We start from the raw sequence: 18,019 nt of genomic DNA, 5'->3' as shown, positions 1-18,019 counted from the left end.
CTTAAAGTGAAGAAAGACGACAGCAGAAAACAAATCTGACTTGTGGTGTTCACGTGGTCGTGTGTTGCTAATGGTACTAATACTTTCACTGAAGTAAAATGTCAAATACATGGCTTTGTCTTGTAGTACCCTGTAGTACTAATACTTTCACTGGAGTAAAATGTCAAATACATGGCTTTGTCTTGTAGTACCCTGTAGTACTAATACTTTCACTGGAGTAAAATGTCAAATACATGGCTTTGTCTTGTAGTACCCTGTAGTACTAATACTTTCACTGAAGTAAAATGTCAAATATATGGCTTTGTCTTGTAGTACCCTGTGGTACTAACACTTTGGCTGAAGTAAAAGTATTCGTAGCACACTCGGTCTTGCAGGTTTCCAGCAGCTCATAAAAAGAATGTCAGCAGTCAGGAGACGTTAAAAGACATGAATACCAGGACAGACGTGTCCTCCTGTCCTCAGACTCTCTGGTCCTGCAGGACAGAATCTACTGCTGCCCTGGACAGAAAAATAAGAACAGGGTTTTAAATGAAACGTGAGCTTCTGGAAATCAAAGTGGACTAAATGAAGTGAGAGGATGAAGAAGACGAAGTCGTTCCAGCTGCGATCACTGACTTCTTCTTCTTCTTCTTGTGCTCATGTCAGAAAGCGTCCACCGTGTCAGGACTCGTGTCAGGACTCGTCCACCACGCCCTCAGACCAGGTTTTCCTCTGGAGCTGCGTTCAGGCGAACGTTTCTGTGAACGTGTGATCATGAACGTGAGTCTGCTCTTCATCCTCGGCCTCTTTCAGGTTACACGTTCTTCTTCTACGACGATGAGGAGGTCGTAGCCTTCCTCACGTGAACACATGAAGGCAACAAAACACGTTTTCATCGTTTGACCTCTGACCGCAGCTCTTTAATGACCTCACACATCGTCTCTTCTTCTGTGGTGGTTTAATGGCTCCACTGGAGACTCAGCTCCACCTGCTGTTTGTCTTTTGTCCCCATCAGAGAGACAGACTCAGCAGGACGATGGAGACCAACGACCAATCAGGTTCAGTCTCACAGTTAAAGTGAAGTCAGTGAACGAGTCATGCTTCTGTGAGGCTGAGTATTTACCCACTGTGTGTGTGTGTGTGTGTGTGTGTGTGTGTGTGTGTGTGTGTGTGTGTGTGTGTGTGTGTGTGTGTGTGTGTGTGTGTGTGTGTGTGTGTGTGTGTGTGTGTGTGTGTTGGGGGGTTGTGAATGTCAACAAAATGGCATTCATCTCTGAAACCAACACCTTCATCCAGAACATTCCTGATGAGTGTGTTACCAACACACCCTGAACTCAGTCTAACACACACACACACACACACACACACACACACACACACACATGCTCAGTGGAGGACTGCAGTGTTCACAGAATCACTGGGGCTGATTTTCCAGGTCACAAGTGAACGCACCACGAGCCCGTGCAGAGAGCTGCTCTGTGTCAGTGGACAGATGTGGTCATTAGTGTCAGAGCGTATGTCCAGGAAGTCCTTAATTAACTCCATCCGAACCTCCACCTGCTGCGTGTCACACGTCCAACAGCCGAACCGCTGCAGGCCGAGTGAAAGCCGAAGAGCTGAAGCGCGTTCAGCTGCAGTTCATTGAACGGCCACCGCACGGCGCTCTGCGCAAAACCCAACTGTGTTCTAATCATCAGAGGAAGTACACGTGCTGAGAGGCTGGACGGTGTCACATTCACTTCAAGACACTCCCAGTTTGACCACAGCAGCACCTGGTGGACGTTAGAGGAAGTGCAGTCCGTCAAGTCTCTCACTTCCTCTTTTTCCTCTTTTTCCTCACTTCCTTCTTCCTCTCTGCAGCTGGAAGACGCTCTCGGTGCCTTTCCTGGACAACCCAACAATCCTCTCTGGGCAGGTACAGTTATCATCATCATCACCATCATCATCATCACACTCAAATTCTTTGTCTTCTCTTTGCTTTTCTTTCTTATTATCCTTTCATACTTGAAACCTAAAGACTGTGAAGGAGTTTTATGTGATTACATCGTTGATATTCTCCTGATGACAAAAGTTTTCATTATTTGTCAAGAAACCTGATAATCCAGATCATAGAGGGCTCCGGCTCCAGGTCTGTCCATGTCGTCCAAAACAAATCACTGGAAAGCTTCATTTTCAAACTGATTAAAGGTCACAGTTACGTCTCTATTGATTTGACCACCAGGAGGCGTCAAAGTCAGAAATATGAAACGATTAAAGTCCGACATGTATGGACTGAGAGTCAGTCAAAGACAAACAGAACAAAGACATGATGTGTTTGTGTGGAAACCAGGTTCAGGTCAGCCCTCTGCCAACTCCATCTGGCCTGGAGCTCAGTCTGGAGGTGGACCATGGCCCAGTCCTTCACCTGGACCTGCTGCTGCCCAGAGTCTGGTGAGAGAGAGAGAGAGCGACGGATGGATGGATGGATGGATGGCGTGATGACAGAGTGATGACGCTAACAGCTGTGTCCTTGTTGACAGACGGTTCCTTACAATCAGAGTCTTCCCGCTGGAGTTTATGACAAACTGCTCATCACCATCGCTGGAACCATCAAAGCCAACGCTGACAAGTCAGTATGAACACCTCAGCATCAGCAACGGATGGAAGGACGAGTAGATGGAAGGACAGACTGATGTGTTATGATTAGCAGTTCAGTAATAATTCAGAGTTCAGTAATAATCAGTGAAACTGGAGTCAGCGTTCTGAAGACTCAACCTGTGATTTCATGCTTTTCACTCCGCATCAGGACAGAGTTCAGTTTTGTCCACTGATACAAATGTGAGTCAGAGACTTTCTGCCATCCTGTGATGGAGTTAAACAGTCTGGAGGATTCAGCTGGTCTGCGATGGCGTCTGTTGTTTTTCAGGTTCACAGTGGATCTGACCGCAGCGCGTGACTTGGTTTTCCACTTCAACCCTCGCTTCAACGAGGGCGGCAATAAGGTGATTGTCAGGAACAGCTGCATCAATGAAAGGTGGGGACAAGAAGAGAGGGCGCTCCCGCGGTTCCCCTTCGTCCAGGGGCAGCCATTCGAGGTCAGATATTCCATTTACACCACTAAGAGTACTCATCTTTTAAATGTACGGTACACCCAAGGTCCTTGCTTGTTTGACAGTCGGGTGTCAGAGGGTCCCTGAATGCACCATGCAGTGTGGTGGGAGGGCCAGCGAGCAGGTGATGACACTCGGTGCTTCTGTCGTTGCAGCTGAAGATCCTCTGCACCAGCACTGACTTTAAGGTGGCCGTCAACAACTCTCACCTGCTGTCGTTCACACACCGATACGCCAACCTGAGAGCCATCGACGCGCTGAACATCTACAACGACGTCACGCTGTCCAGGGTCCACATGGAGACTCTGCCCTGAGGCAGATCACCGAGCTCCCACAGATCTGGGGGGAGGGGCACATATATCTACGTTGATAGGAGATCATCAGTTAATCCACAAGAAATAGAGAATAGTGCGGGAGATCTACTGGGGATCCACATACAATAGATCTGATGGGGGATTAGCAGGTACAGTATCTACAAGAGACCCAGCCGAGAACTGCTGGGGATCAATCAGAGATCTACTGCAGATCATCAGAGGATCAATTATTGATTCTCACCCATCTACAGGAGGCCCTCTGTAGATCTGCAGGAGATCATTAGATGACTGTAGATGACCATCAGTAGATCCACAGTAGATCCTCAATGAATCCACAATATATCGTATATATTTAGTAGATCTGTAACTGATTCTTGGTAAAGTTAGAGTAACGTGTTGGTGTACACAGAAAAGATCCACAGTGGATCCTGTTGTACTACGGTTCCTCTCTTTGACTCATAGAAAAAGTCTTTTAGTTTGTGTGTTTGTATCTCCCTCTGCCCTCTGCCCTCTGCCCTCTGACCTCTGCTGGTTCCTACAGGACTATGAGCTGAAACATTTGATGTGCTGCAGCTGTTTTCCTCTCAGCGCTGATCCTGGTTCTTGTCTCACTGTCTGACTCGTAATGGAAAATTAAAAACAACACCATCAAAACTGATGTCTGCACATTCTTCTTCTTTGTCTTACGGTTTTTCTCCATTGGTTTGGCTCATTTCTTGAAACAGAAATTATATTCTCAAAACTCTAAGATCATTTGGCTAAACAGTCTTACCGTTCAGCACGACACCACGGTTCACCTGCAAGAGCTCATATCTCTCCCAAAACTGTTCACTCGGGTCAAAACTAAGTTCCTTTCTCCTAGAAATAGTCAGTGCCCCCAAACGCATCGTCCCTTTGGCATTGTGGAAGCACTGCGAGTCAAAATGTTTGGATGTTTTGTCACGATGGCAGAGGACCATTGAAAGATCCCTCATGTCCACCTCTCAGTCTTAGTCCAGTCCTTCAGTGATAAAGCTTACTGTGCTACTTTTATGTCTAGCTAACAGAATACAAAAAAACTGGAAAAAATAAATAATAGGATTTTACGCTAAGAGCAGCCTCCAAGGTTTGACATCGCACATTGGACTCATACTGCCAAGGACATTATTATTCACACACATCAAGTAACTTCCATACATCAGAGTAAACAAAATGTACACAGCACAATATACTGTCATATAAACACATAAACAAAAACAAGCAAAATTATATGTAGCCTACAGTGCTGCGAATAAAGCTGGACCACTAACACGTCTTCACTGGTCGCTGTCCTCATCCTCCCTCTCCTGGCCGTCCCCCTCGCCCTCCTGGCCGTCCTTCTCGCCCTCCTGGCCGTCCTCCTGGCCCTCCTGGCCATCCTCCTCGTCCTCCTGTCCGTCCTCCTCGCCCTCCTGGCCGTCCTCCTCGCCCTCCTGTCCGTCCTCCTGGCCCTCCTGGCCCTCCTGGCCCTCCTGGCCGTCCTCCTCGTCCTCCTGTCCGTCCTCCTCGCCCTCCTGGCCGTCCTCCTCGCCCTCCTGTCCGTCCTCCTCGCCCTCCCGTCCATCTTCCTTGCCCTCCCGTCCGTCTTCCTCGCCCTCCTGTCCGTCCTCCTGGCCCTCCTGGCCCTCCTGGCCCTCCTGGCCGTCCTCCTGGCCCTCCTGGCCGTCCTCCTCCCCCTCCCATCTGTCTTCCTCGCCCTCCCGTCCGTCTTCCTCGCCCTCCTGTCCGTCCTCCTGGCCCTCCTGGCCATCTTCTTCGCCCTCCTGGCCGTCCTCCTGGCACCCCTGGCCGTCCTCCTGGCCCTCTTGGCCGTCCTCCTGGCCCTCCTGGCCGTCCTCCTGGCCGTCCTCCTCGCCCTCCCGTCTGTCTTCCTCGCCCTCCCGTCTGTCCTCCTGGCCCTCTTGGCCGTCCTCCTGGCCCTCCTGGCCGTCCTCCTGGCCCTCTTGGCCGTCCTCCTGGCCCTCCTGGCCGTCCTCCTGGCCCTCTTGGCCGTCCTCCTGGCCCTCCTGGCCGTCCTCCTGGCCCTCTTGGCCGTCCTCCTGGCCCTCTTGGCCGTCCTCCTGGCCCTCTTGGCCGTCCTCCTGGCCCTCCTGGCCACGCTGCTGTCTGTCTGGCCACAGATTCTCGTCCACATCACAGCATATTTTCTCCTTTGCGATGCAACGAGGGAAGAAACTGAGTGCATGTCGTAACCATCCTCTACACTGATAGTACTGGTCCTGGTCAAGCTCTATAGCTGCTAATGTAGCCTCGAGCGTTTATAGAACTTTTCTCATATGCAGCAGAAAAGAAGGCTGTAGAGAAGAAAAAAGGCAGTACAAAAAGAAATGGGGAGGTGGGGGGGGAAGGGGGAGGTGGGGGGGGAAGGGGGAGTTAGAGGAGGAAGGTGGAGGTAGAGGAGGAAGGGGAAGGTGGGGGAGGAAGGGGGAGGTGGGGGAGGAAGGGGGAGGTCGAGGAGGAAGGGGGAGGTGGGGGAGGAAGGGGGAGGTAGAGGAGGAAGGGGGAGGTGGGGGAGGAAGGGGGAGGTAGAGGAGGAAGGGGGAGGTGGGGGAGGAAGGTGGAGGTGGGGGAGGAAGGTGGAGGTAGAGGAGGAAGGGGTGAGGTGGGGGAGGAAGGGGGAGGTGGGGGAGGAAGGGGGAGGTCGAGGAGGAAGGGGGAGGTGGGGGAGGAAGGGGGAGGTCGAGGAGGAAGGGGGAGGTGGGGGAGGAAGGGGGAGGTCGAGGAGGAAGGGGGAGGTGGGGGAGGAAGGTGGAGGTAGAGGAGGAAGGGGGAGGTGGGGGAGGTAGAGGAGGAAGGGGGAGGTAGAGGAGGAAGGGGGAGGTAGAGGAGGAAGGGGGAGGTGGGGGAGGAAGGGGGAGGTAGAGGAGGAAGGGGGAGGTAGAGGAGGAAGGGGGAGGTGGGGGAGGAAGGTGGAGGTGGGGGAGGAAGGGGGAGGTAGAGGAGGAAGGGGGAGGTGGGGGAGGAAGGGGGAGGTAGAGGAGGAAGGGGGAGGTGGGGGAGGAAGGGGGAGGTAGAGGAGGAAGGGGTGAGGTGGGGGAGGAAGGTGGAGGTAGAGGAGGAAGGGGGAGGTAGAGGAGGAAGGTGGAGGTGGGGGAGGAAGGGGGAGGTCGAGGAGGAAGGGGGAGGTCGAGGAGGAAGGGGGAGGTAGAGGAGGAAGGGGGAGGTGGGGGAGGAAGGTGGAGGTAGAGGAGGAAGGGGGAGGTAGAGGAGGAAGGTGGAGGTGGGGGAGGAAGGGGGAGGTCGAGGAGGAAGGGGGAGGTAGAGGAGGAAGGGGGAGGTAGAGGAGGAAGGTGGAGGTGGGGGAGGAAGGGGGAGGTCGAGGAGGAAGGGGGAGGTAGAGGAGGAAGGGGGAGGTGGGGGAGGAAAGGAGAATAATTCTTTATTTAACAAAGAAAATAGTGAGCAGCATCTCTGGCAGACACATCACTGATGAATAAACCTGTGCTGCTGCACCACACTCACTCTGCTCAATCTGCCTTTTAGACATCTTGAAGGAAGTCGTGTCATGCCGGCTTTTATTCATTGACTTTTCTTCTGCTTTTAACACAATCCAGCCACAGATTTTAACACTAAGGCTTTTAAGGCTGTCATTTATTCAATATGTGTCCGAGCACTTTTAAAAACCGCTTTATTTTAAAGTATGCAGATGACTCTGTGCTTGTCAGCCTGCTGCAGGGTGGAAATAATCATGGCCCAGTTGTGGACGACTTTGTCAAGTGGTGTGAAGATTCTCACCTACAACTCAACCTGGCAAAGACTAAAGACAAGGCCATCGATTTTAGAAGAAACACCAAAACACCTGAACCTGTTCGGATAAGGGACGGGTCGTGGAACAGGTGCATTCATATAAATACTTTGGGACAATCGTTGACTGCACTTTAAATTTCAAAGAGAACTGCAAGGCTCTGAGCAAGAAGGGACACCAGGCTGTTCTGTCTGAGGAGGTTGTCTCATTTCCACATTGATAGGACCATGATGACACTTTTTTATCATGCTTTTATTGAATCCGTCTTAACTTTTTCACTTGCATCCTGGTTCGAAAACCTAACTTTAAGAGAAAGGAGCTCCCTAAATCAAATAATTAAATGGTCTGGTCGGCTGATTGGGGAACCTCAGCTGTGCCTGGAGTCACTGTATACCAGACAGTTGCAGCAGCTCGCTAGCTCCATTTCTAGTGATGCCTCCCATCCTTTAGCGAGTGAGTTCCAGCTGTCGCCATCTGGGCGCAGATTAATAGTCCCCAGAACTCGGACCACTCGCTATAGGAACAGCTTTGTCCCTGCTGCTGTCTCTCTCTTGAATAAGTTTTAATGCACTGTATTGAGGTCTACCTTTTATTTATTTAGTTCTATTTATTAGAAATGTCACCTTGTTTTTATTGTCTCTCGCCTTAGTGATAATATTGATCTTGAATTTCTGTATATGTCCTGGCTAAATGTGCGGGTGTGTGGGAGATACCGCCTCTGTTTTTACTGCAGAACAAATCTGCCTATGGGTACAAATAAAGTCAACTTGAACTTGTACCATGGTTCTCCTGGTTCTCCTGGTTCTCCCGGTTCTCCTGGCTCTCCTGGTTTTGCTGGTTCTGTATATAATCAGAATATTTGATCGTGTGTGCTGGTTTTTCTTCGGCTTCTTGTTTTATATAGACGATCTTTGGCACGCTTTATACGTCATGACGCAGCTGCTCCAGCTGACGTCGCTCTACTCGGTCAGTAGACGTTGGTTAGCTTAGAGGAGCGTACGGTTCAGTAGGAGCGGTGCTGCGTTTAAACCGCGATTTAACATTTTAAAGCAACGTTTTATCAGCAGCTAACAGAAAGAGCCGACAGTGGGGGGATTTAAGATTAACGGGACCAACCGGGAAAACAGGGAGTTGGTGTTTTTCGTCGCTGCCAGCAGCTTTTTTCTGTAGCGGACAGAGACGGAGAGATTTCCTCCCTCAGGTTAGTTTGACCCTCGGCCTCTTCTCTGACTGTCTGTTAGCTTCTTATGCTAAATCCTTGTGTGCGAGAACAAACACGGAGAAACACTTTCACATTTATTCTAAAAGTACTTTTGTTCCGTTCAAATGTCGACACGCTGGTTTCCTTCCTCTGTGTTAGTTAGCCACAGAGGCTAGTCAGTTAGCCAGGTGTATCACCGCTGCAGACTGCCGCAGCTAGTAGCATGCTAGTTAGCGCTATGAATAGCAAAGTTGGTAACTTCAGTGGGAAGTCAGCTGTGGTGACAGGCTGGCTGTTTGGGTGTTAACACAATGTTCCTCCGTCTCTTGAACGGTCTGTAGAGTCGTTTTTCGTCCTAAATGCTCGCTGACATTTTCTGTGTGGAGGTGATCGGAGGCCACAGACGGTGTTTGTGCTCCGGGCTGAAGTTTCCTGCAGCTGTTAGCAGCTTCAGATAGCAGAGCTATGCTAGCTGAGCTGTTAGCTTCTGCCAGTGTGTCTCTGTGGGCCTGAACTGGTTCTGGCTGTTCAGAGATGTCTGCATTTGTTGTCCTGATCTGACTGCAGCTGTGGGTTAGAGCTGGGGAACACGGTCACTGCTGGAGGACTAGTTAACTGAACCCTGCTTCTGTGTGGAGGACTAAGCCTGCATTTATGATCGAAATGTCCTCAAGGATCAAGGTTACCTGGATTGTCCCCGGGGAAAATGTCACATAATAAGAGAACAGGAGAGGACTGCTTCAGTGGATGGAAAGTCACAGCAGCCACAGGTGTGTAAGAGGTCACGTGTGCCTCATGTGACCGGCGTTCAGCAAACAGTGCTCACCTCACCTGGCAAACCAGCAGAAGCTGGGAGCAACGAGACCTGGAGACCTGGAGTCCTCACACAGCGTCCTGAAACAGGCCTGTGGGACGTCAGTCCTCTGAAGGACCAGCTGGACTCCTCCTCAGGTCTCCGTGGTTTCTGAACCAATCAACAAAACAGGAGGTCAAAAAGATTCAAAGTCCTGTGAGAGACACGCCGTCTCACACGAAGACCTCATTCTTCTCTGGACGAAGAGTCGAAACACAGTTTGTTATCAGATCAATACCTACGTCAATATCAGCACCTGTGAAAACAGCTGACGGAGGCCTGGGCGGAGACGGCCTGAACCAGAGGCACGTTTTTCATTTCTGACACATTTAGATCACACCTCCACCCAAACCTCCATCCCTCCGCCCAAACCTCCATCCATCCACCCAAACATCCACACATCCACCCATCCATCTGTCCATCCATCCATCCATGAACATGTTGCTGTCATCGTGTTCAGGACCTGATGCTGAGCTTCAGGAACCTGAATCTTCATCTCTTTCTTCTTCTTCTTCTTCTTCTTCTTCTTCTTCTTCTTCTTCTTCATCTTGCTGAACAGACCTCAGTGATGTAGGACGACCTCAGATTTAGGGTTCAAGCTCCTGAAGCTGCAGAGCTCTGAGCTGGTTTACTGTTCTTATTCTTATTATTGTCACTGTTGTTGTCGTTGTTGTCGTTATGATCATTGGTTGTCGTCTTTTGCTGCGGCTCAAATTGCTGCGAGCTGGAAACTTAAGTTTCAGCTGCATGACAGGAAGACAGATGAATGGAAAGACATCTGTCCCGTCTTCAGGGACACAGCCCAAAGCAGGGACCTCAAACCCAGCAGACAGGACTGTCCGCTCTGAGGACACTTTGAGCTCAGTGGACAGTCCTGGTGGTTCAGTCCTCTCAGATCTGATGGAGGATCTGTTGAAACCATTTGAAGCGCCTCTGCTCGCCTGTGAAGCCTGAAGGCTGCTTGAGCCTGGATTGGTCACATGTGGTCGTGTCACAGGAAGCGAGCGCGACGTTCACTTGATGCTCTGCAGCACCAAAGAGGACGTCCACACGTCTTCCAGCGTCTTAGTTCTGGTGTTGGTCACAGCGTCCTGGTTTCTGTTCAGCTCAATGTCCATGTTCCTGTTCACCTGCACAGAAGGTAACCAGAGCGCCGCGGCCATCGTTACAGCGGAGACCATCGAGTTCATCGATAATTGACGGGAAGGCGGCTGATTGGTTGATCGATTGATCACAGAGAGAGAAGCTCTGCTGTCAGTCTGTCCAGAGTTCAGGTTTTAGTCTCTCACCAAACGTCCCATCCTGCTTCCTGTGCTTTCTGATCACTTCCTGTCGAGGCCGTCGGCTCAGACGTCTCGTTCGATTGATCCGATCAGTGATCGGCAGCTGTGTCTGTAGATAGTTTTGTAGCCGTACTTTGAACTTTGACCTGTGATGAAGCCACCGGCTCTCAGCCTGAAAACTGTTTACTGTTCTAACGTTCTGTTCAGCAGTTCAGCAGAACGTTAGAGGTTCTAACGTTCGTCTCCGTCGACAAACCTCGAATAACAGTTTGATAAAATTCAACATTAACAGTTAAAATGCAAGAAAAACATTTGGAAGAAGCAAAGTAAGAAGTGTGTGTGTGTGTGTGTGTGTGTGTGTGTGTGTGTGTGTGTGTGTGTGTGTGTGTGTGTGTGTGTGTGTGTGTGTGTGTGTGTGTGTCTCTCCGTGTCTCCTAGTTAAACTGAGAAAACCAGTTTGGTCGGCCAGTTAAAGAAATTGTGGTCTTCTCTCAGACACTTTCTCGCACTCACGCGCACATACACACACACACACACGCACACACACACACAGAGCAGTGTGGTGTTTTCCCAGCATGCCTTGTGGTCTGGCCTGTGGAGGGTGTGGTCGTCTGGGTGAACAGGCTCAAACAAGCTTCAGACTGTTAAAACAGGAAGTGAGGCGGTTCCTGCTGGTTCCCTCTGACCAATCACAGAGCACACAGCTGGTTTGGTCTTCCTGTGAGAGACAGACTAAAACCAGAACAGTCCAGATCTGAGCAGCACAGGTAGAGGTGTCCAGAAACTCCCATGATGCACTGGGAGAGTGTCTGTGTGGCCTCACACTGTCTGCTGGACATTCATCACACATATTAATCTTAAACACGATTGGACGACAGTGTGAGTCAGCGGGAGGTCAGAGGTCACAGACTCAGGTGGCTCTTTAATACTTAATTACAGCTCCACTGTCGGCGTCCTCGGGGCAGTGAGGAATTCTGGGTCATTGGCCCTCAGTGTTCAGACAGCAGCTGACTGGGGAGTTTGTTTTGAGACTGTGGTGGAGCCAGACGGGTGGAGTCTGGAGTCTTTGAGTTTGAAGTGTTGATCTGTGCAGCTTTACATTTGTCAAGCCTCAAACAGACGGCGTCTGTGACGTCAGGTGGCGCTCACCTGTGTTCAGCCCCCTTCACTGAGGAGCGCAGGTGACAAACCCTCTGAATGAGCGCTGACGGCGCGCTGCGGTACGAGACTGACCACCTGTGGGTCGCTCAGCGTTTAGAGCACCTGAACACAGGTAGACTGACCTGCTCCCATACCTGCTCTGTACTGGTTATACTGGCCGATATGACTCAGACCATCAGCAGTGACCGGGGCGTCCTGACGGCTGACGTTACCGTCTCCTCTCTGTGCAGTGAAAAGCTCGTATCTCCAGATGTGTTGATGTTGACACATAGTGGGGTATCTTCACAGCGTGTAGCATGTAGCATGTAGCACTGTGCTAACTGGACTCGTCGAGCTGTGTGATGATACTGCAGTGAAACACTGAGGAGATGATCTGCTGCAGACTGGACCAGCTGCTCCAGGGTCACCTCCTCACTGGTAACCAGTGGCAACACTCCCACACCAGTACAGCACAGCCTGGCCATCCCAGACCCACTGAGTCCCTGCTGCCTTATATAGACACCAGGAGAGAGCGCACGCACGCACGCACGCACGCACGCACGCACGCACGCACGCACGCACGCACGCACGCACGCACGCACGCACACACGCATGCAGTGTCAGCAGAGCTGAGTCCAACAGCAGCTGCTGGGTGTCACTTTATAGAAGCAGCTGGACCATACACACACACACACACACACACACACACACACACACACACACAGTTCACAGTTATGATGCTAACAGTCAGTGTTTCACAGCTTTGTGTGTTTCCATCATTGTCTTAAAGCGTCTTTGATGAGCTCATTAAAAACGTGTGAGGACCAGAAACCACTTCCTGTCCTGTGACCAGATGCCTGCTGGAATGTGTCCCAGCATGCATCGCTGCTGTGTCTTTATTGTTTCCTGTCAATGCTTTGTGACACCTGCGATGCAGCGCGGCAAGTGTGTTTTCCAATGAATCTGAACCAGTTCTGTGTTTTTTCATTCTATGTGTGTGTGTGTGTGTGTGTGTGTGTGTGTGTGTGTGTGTGTGTGTGTGTGTGTGTGTGTGTGTTTAGGGGGCGGAGCCAGAGGACATTGGTTGTTTTTTTCCTCTGTGGGCGGAGTCGCAGTGAACGTCTGAGAGATGTGAAACTGAAGGACCAGAGGAGCTGTCACTCAAAACAGGACCGTGCTCCCCACCACCGCCAGCAGCCAATCAGCACGCAGTCTGGAGGTAAACCTGCACGTGGTGATGAGGTGTGAGCAAGCGTGCTCAGTCAGAGCTCGTCTGTCCTGTCGCAGCAGCGTCTTCTGGTCATCGACAGCTTTTACTCCAAAGCTTGAGGCGTCATGTTCTTGTCCGTCCATCCATTCATCTGTCCATCTGTCTCTCCGTCTCATTCTTACGAATGTGTTGTCTCACGACCGCATGGACGGGATTTCATTACATCGACCACAAACGTCCACTTTGGACTCAAAGGACAGACTGAGACTCTGTCTCTCTCTCTCTTGTGTGGTCTGATCCTGAATCAGTGTCTGACGCTTCAGTCTGCAGCTTCTCTGCAGCAGCGTCCATGTTTGAAGCTGATTGGTTGAGCTGATGTTGATCTTCAGGTGATGGTTGTCGCTCCGTGTGATGAAGCTCTCTGTCTTCTGTCCTCTGGACAAACAGTCTCTGAGTGAAGACAGCGTGTCTCTACCTGGACATCATTCACTGAATCAAACGTGTCCTCACACTCAGACATCTGCAGTAGATGTTTGTAGGATGACATCACTGATGATGTAACATGATGATCTTTACTGTTACGCAATCCCACCCTGACCCTGTCCCCCCACAAGCCCCCAGACACCCACAGCCAATCAGACAGGACGTGGAGGCTGAACGAAGCAGGTGTGAACGGGCGCTCTGAACACACGAGTCGGCGAGTCGGCGTCACTGCGACTGGGAACAATTAGGATTACACAAGCTGAAGTCAGGGAGGCTGATCAGAGCCAGAAACTCTGTTATATAAGACAGAGAGGTCAGAGGTCACACACACACACACACACACACACACACACACACACACACACACACACACACACACACACACACACACACACACTGAGTCTGTTTTACTCAGTAAAAGTACTTTAAAGTCGCACTTCTTTAGAAGTCTGTGTGTACTCAGAATGTCCTCATGCTTCAGCACCAACACCAGCACACCTTTGTTAAAGCTCAGGTAAACAGGAAGTGGTTTGAAGTGATTTAGAGAATGTGACCAGACAGAAAAGACATTTGTGAAATATCAGCGCTGAGTCTAAAACAGAGCGACATGAGTGTGAGCTTCAGCGCCACCAGGTGTTCAGCAGAGGTGAATGTGGACCTGCGTGTCTCTGCTGTGACGTGAACACACCTGAAGATCTGAAGCCTCGAGGCGTTTGTGACTCCGTGTGTCAGGACTCATCATACTGGGCTGTCTTCAGTTAGCAGTTAGCATGCTAACATGTTCAGAGATTAGCATGTTAGCATGTTAACACCAGTTTGTACACATCATTTCATTCTGTTGATTGAATTATTAATTATGTCTGTCTGTCTGTCTGTCTGTCTGTCTGTCTGTCTGTCTGCCTGCCTCTGTCTGTGTCTCTGTCTCTCTCTGTCTCTCTCTTAGGACCATCATGCACCTGAAGTCGTATCCAAAGCTCGTGCGCTCAGAGCTGCATTTGGATGCGGTTGGTGTCCAGACGTTGTCCCAGCAGAGCGGTCTGTTTGTGAGCCAGCAGGGGGCCCTGCGGAGGACCTGCAACGGTAACCATGGCAACATCAGCAGCAGCCGCCTCCCGCTCAGCGTCATCTCCACCAACACGCTCCGCTGCAGCAGCACGACAAGCAACAGCAACGTCAGCAGCAGCGCGGCGTCGCTCAGGCTGAAGTCGTCGCCCAGCGCTGCCCTGCAGCTCCTCCCTCCTCCGCCGGGCTACGAGAACGACGCACTCAGTCTGTGTCAGACTGTGGCGGAGGACGCCGATGCCCCGCTGGACATCTGGACCGTCATCAAGCCTGGACATGTCCGCGAGAAGATTGCCATCTTCGCTTCAGATGGGGGGCGGACAGATGGCGCCGGAGACAGTGAGCGCATCTCAACAAATGGCTCTAGTGGTCGAGACAGGACGCCGGCGGTGTGTACAAACCACGCTGCCATTACAGGGATGCTCCGGGCTGTGAAGGCAAAGGGAAGCTGGGAGGAAAACAGCAGCGCCAAGCGGCGCCGTAGGTCAGGAAGCAGCCAGAACCTCCAGCAGGACCAGAGGACCCAGGTTCTGAACACACAGCCGCACACCCACAAACAGTCTCTACGGCGTCCAGACTCGACTCAGCGGTCGGCCGACGGGCAGACCAGAGGCGAGGCGGGGACAGCAGCGGAGGAGGGCGAGCAGAAGGTGTCGGTGGTGGAGATGGTGGCGTTCCTGGAGCAGAGAGTCAGCGAGCAGCGGCCAGACTCCAAACCTCTGCTCGCCCTCCAGAGGAGCTCCACTACCATCACACTGTCCAGAGCTCCGCCCCCCGAGGTCAGAGAGGGAGAGGTCAGGGGGGAGGAGCCAGAGAGCATCAAGGTGTCAGACATGGTGGCCAGGCTGGAGTCAGAATGTCTGAGGAGGAGGACGGAGGGAGATCTGTCGAGGAGCAACAGCCTGAGGAGGACGGTGGGACGAGTCCTGCTCGCCACCGTGGACCACATCTCCACCCCCTGCCAGCCTTCGTCACCTTCATCAGTGACACCATCGTCTTCATCATCACTGCAAGGAGCTCTGAGTGCGAGCAGGGAGCCAATCATCCGCTCAGAGACACCCAGCACAGAGTCACCTGCCTCAGCTCTGACCACGCCCCTTCCCACTCCCTCAGGTGAGGCTGCAGTCAAAGGTCAGGAGGGCGGGGTGGGCAGAGGTCTGGAGACACAGACCATGCCCCCGCAGCCTGAGGAGGCGGAGCCTCTGCCCGGCTTGTTGTTTCTGTCTCTGCCTCTCGTTGACCCCACCCCTCCCCCCACAGACTCAGAACCACACCCCCTTTGCTGTTCCGCCCCCCCTCAGCCCTGCCCCCCTTCTGACAGCCAATCCGAGAGGAAGAGGAGGAGGAGAAAGGCTGACGGGGTTCAGGAGGAGGAGGTTGCCGTAGTGCCCGTGGGCCGGCGTGCGTCGGTGTCACACGACTTTCTGGAGATGCGTCAGCGGCTGCAGCAGCTGCTGGAGCCGCAGCCTTACCTGGCCGTGCTGCCGCATCACCTGCTGGTCAAGATCTTCCTGCTGCTGCCCACGCAGAGCCTCGCCGCGCTCAAGTGCACCTGCCACTACTTCAGGTTCGTCATCGACACCTACGGCGTGCGGCCCGCCGACTCACTGTGGGTGTCCGACCCCCGTTACCGCGACGACCCCTGCAAGCAGTGCAAGAAGCGGTATGGCCGCGGCGACGTGTCGCTGTGCCGCTGGCACCACAAGCCGTACTGCCAGGCGCTGCCCTACGGCCCCGGGTACTGGATGTGCTGCCACGGCGCCCACAGGGACGCACCCGGCTGCAACGTGGGTCTCCACGACAACCGCTGGGTGCCAGCGTTCCACAGCATCAACGTGCCGATCTACAGGAGGAGCCGCGAGGACGAGCGCGAGCGAGCGGGTCACTGACCGAGACGGGAAGGAGACGGACGGGACGTCAGAAAGACACGTCCAGGTCAGTCTGAGGGACGGACAGGTTTATTTAAAGGGAACAAACGTTCAGTCCATTGGACATGTTTTAACTCGTCGTCGTTGGTTGAGTCGCCTCAGGCAGCACGGCGCCCCCTGCTGTTCAGAACGCCTCCATCCGTCAGCGTCATCTGCTTCCTGTCGCTCGCTCACGTGTCATCAGCGCGTCGTTAGCAGTGTGTCGTCAGTGTGAGCAGCGGTCGGAGGAGGAAGAGTCCCGGCCAGGACTCTTCTTCTTCTTCGACTGTCGGAGTCTTCGGTCGCTCAGCAACAAGAGAAACTGACATCACACCAGGAAGTTAATCACTAAACCGTCATATCTGTCATCAGCTGACAGGTTTACTGTCGTTCATTCAGGAGTCGTGTTTTCAGACGGTCGACAGGTTTCAGTCTGTCCAGTGGTCACAGGATGTTTTTTCCGGTGATCAAATCCGAAGTGATTTCTTTTGTGAACTCGGCATGAAGCTCAGCTGAGCTTGAAGAAGAGTAGAGCAGCTTCGAGCTTCACGACGTTTCTGCTGCAGAATCAAAAAGTTTCCTCGTTACTTTGCTGCAGTTTGTGTCCCTGAACGCATCATCAGTCCATCAGAGCGACGGCGTGTTTAAGGAACAACCTGCTGAGCTCCAAACTGTGGAGACAGTGGATCGATCAGTACGTCGTCAATCAGATCATCATCCTCCTCCTCATCCTCTGATCACATGATCGACGCTTGGCCGTAAACACGCGCTGGTGATGAGCGTTTTTCATATTCCTGACGTTTTCCAGACCGAACGGTTAATTGGCCAATCAGAAACTTCCCAGATGAATTGATAATGAAAATAATGGCTGTGCTCACTTGAGAGGAGGCGGAGCTTCAGAGGGCGCCGTTTTTGGAGTGACAGTGAATCCGCAGTCGATGAACTTTGTCTGCACCTTGTTTGTGTTTACATTTGTACATAAATCATAAAGAGTTCGTTCCTTCAATCAGCGCGGTGATAATCACCTCGGACAGGACGACAGGAAACGTGGCCTTGAGTGTTGAGACGATGCAATATGAAACGTGACTGTGGACAAAAAAAGAGTATCAGGGGAGAAAAAATGACCTTTGACCTTCTGAGAGTTTTTTTTAAGGTTTGTTGTTTTCTGTCTGCAGCTGTTTCTGTTAAAGTTTGGCTTTAATAAAGTGCTTTCTCATTGGTTCTTCTTTGGGCTTCATTTAATTCAATCATTTCATTCATGTTTCACAAACAATCTGTTTCTGTCCGTCTGAGGACTTTTCACCTGGTCCACAGGTGTGGACAAGAAAACTTTTTAAATAAAAATGCCTGTAGTCATAGTCATGTTTGGTTCCCATGATGCTTTGGGGGATGTAAACGGTAAGTATGATGCTACCATGAGTCATACGTTGGCCGTTTCTCAATATGTGTTCTTCTCTGTTCTTGTGTTCTCGTGTACTTGAGAAACGTCATCACTCTGAGTCCAAGTACGGTTCCAATTCTCAAGTCCGCATCTCGACAAGTACACTCAAATACCCGGATGTGTTCTTGCCCCTCCCACTTTATCGAGGATGCATCGGATGGTGACTTGTGCGGACTTGGGGCAACCACGTATCCCAGAATGCATTTCGTCGCAACGATGCCGGAGGAGAGGACTCACAACTATAAGTTACAAGTTTGGAAATACTGCTGTTTTAGTAGTACGGAATGTGGTTTG

General features: G+C 51.7%; 3 protein-coding genes across 3 annotated transcripts in view; 2 read left to right on the top strand and 1 right to left on the bottom strand.

Moving 5' to 3' along the window:
* lgals3b (lectin, galactoside binding soluble 3b) overlaps positions 1-4,039 on the top strand; it is a 4,403-nt gene extending 364 nt beyond the window's left edge. The window contains exons 2-7 of the mRNA XM_070979586.1: positions 646-759; positions 1,840-1,894; positions 2,309-2,409; positions 2,499-2,587; positions 2,885-3,053; positions 3,224-4,039. Coding sequence (XP_070835687.1) covers positions 754-759; positions 1,840-1,894; positions 2,309-2,409; positions 2,499-2,587; positions 2,885-3,053; positions 3,224-3,382 — 579 coding nt within the window. The 5' untranslated portion in view covers positions 646-753 and the 3' untranslated portion in view covers positions 3,383-4,039. The remainder of the gene's footprint in view (positions 1-645; positions 760-1,839; positions 1,895-2,308; positions 2,410-2,498; positions 2,588-2,884; positions 3,054-3,223) is intronic.
* A 638-nt stretch (positions 4,040-4,677) lies between these two features.
* Positions 4,678-6,887, bottom strand: LOC139341897 (high mobility group nucleosome-binding domain-containing protein 5-like). The gene is made up of 2 exons (XM_070978605.1): positions 6,863-6,887; positions 4,678-5,510 (listed from the first exon to the last, which is right to left on the bottom strand). The coding sequence occupies exons 1-2, from the start codon at positions 6,885-6,887 to the stop codon at positions 4,678-4,680; spliced, it is 858 nt and encodes a 285-aa protein (XP_070834706.1).
* A 1,227-nt stretch (positions 6,888-8,114) lies between these two features.
* On the top strand, positions 8,115-17,506 carry fbxo34 (F-box protein 34). The gene is made up of 3 exons (XM_070978808.1): positions 8,115-8,346; positions 12,684-12,841; positions 14,259-17,506. The coding sequence occupies exon 3, from the start codon at positions 14,266-14,268 to the stop codon at positions 16,264-16,266; it is 2,001 nt and encodes a 666-aa protein (XP_070834909.1). The 5' UTR covers positions 8,115-8,346; positions 12,684-12,841; positions 14,259-14,265; the 3' UTR covers positions 16,267-17,506.
* Positions 17,507-18,019: the final 513 nt, after the last annotated feature.

The sequence above is a fragment of the Chaetodon trifascialis genome, chromosome 14, assembly GCF_039877785.1.
Source record: "Chaetodon trifascialis isolate fChaTrf1 chromosome 14, fChaTrf1.hap1, whole genome shotgun sequence".
NCBI classification, from domain to species: domain Eukaryota; kingdom Metazoa; phylum Chordata; class Actinopteri; order Chaetodontiformes; family Chaetodontidae; genus Chaetodon; species Chaetodon trifascialis.
Note: the sequence above shows the minus strand (reverse complement) of the source record. Positions and strands in the feature narration are given on the sequence as shown.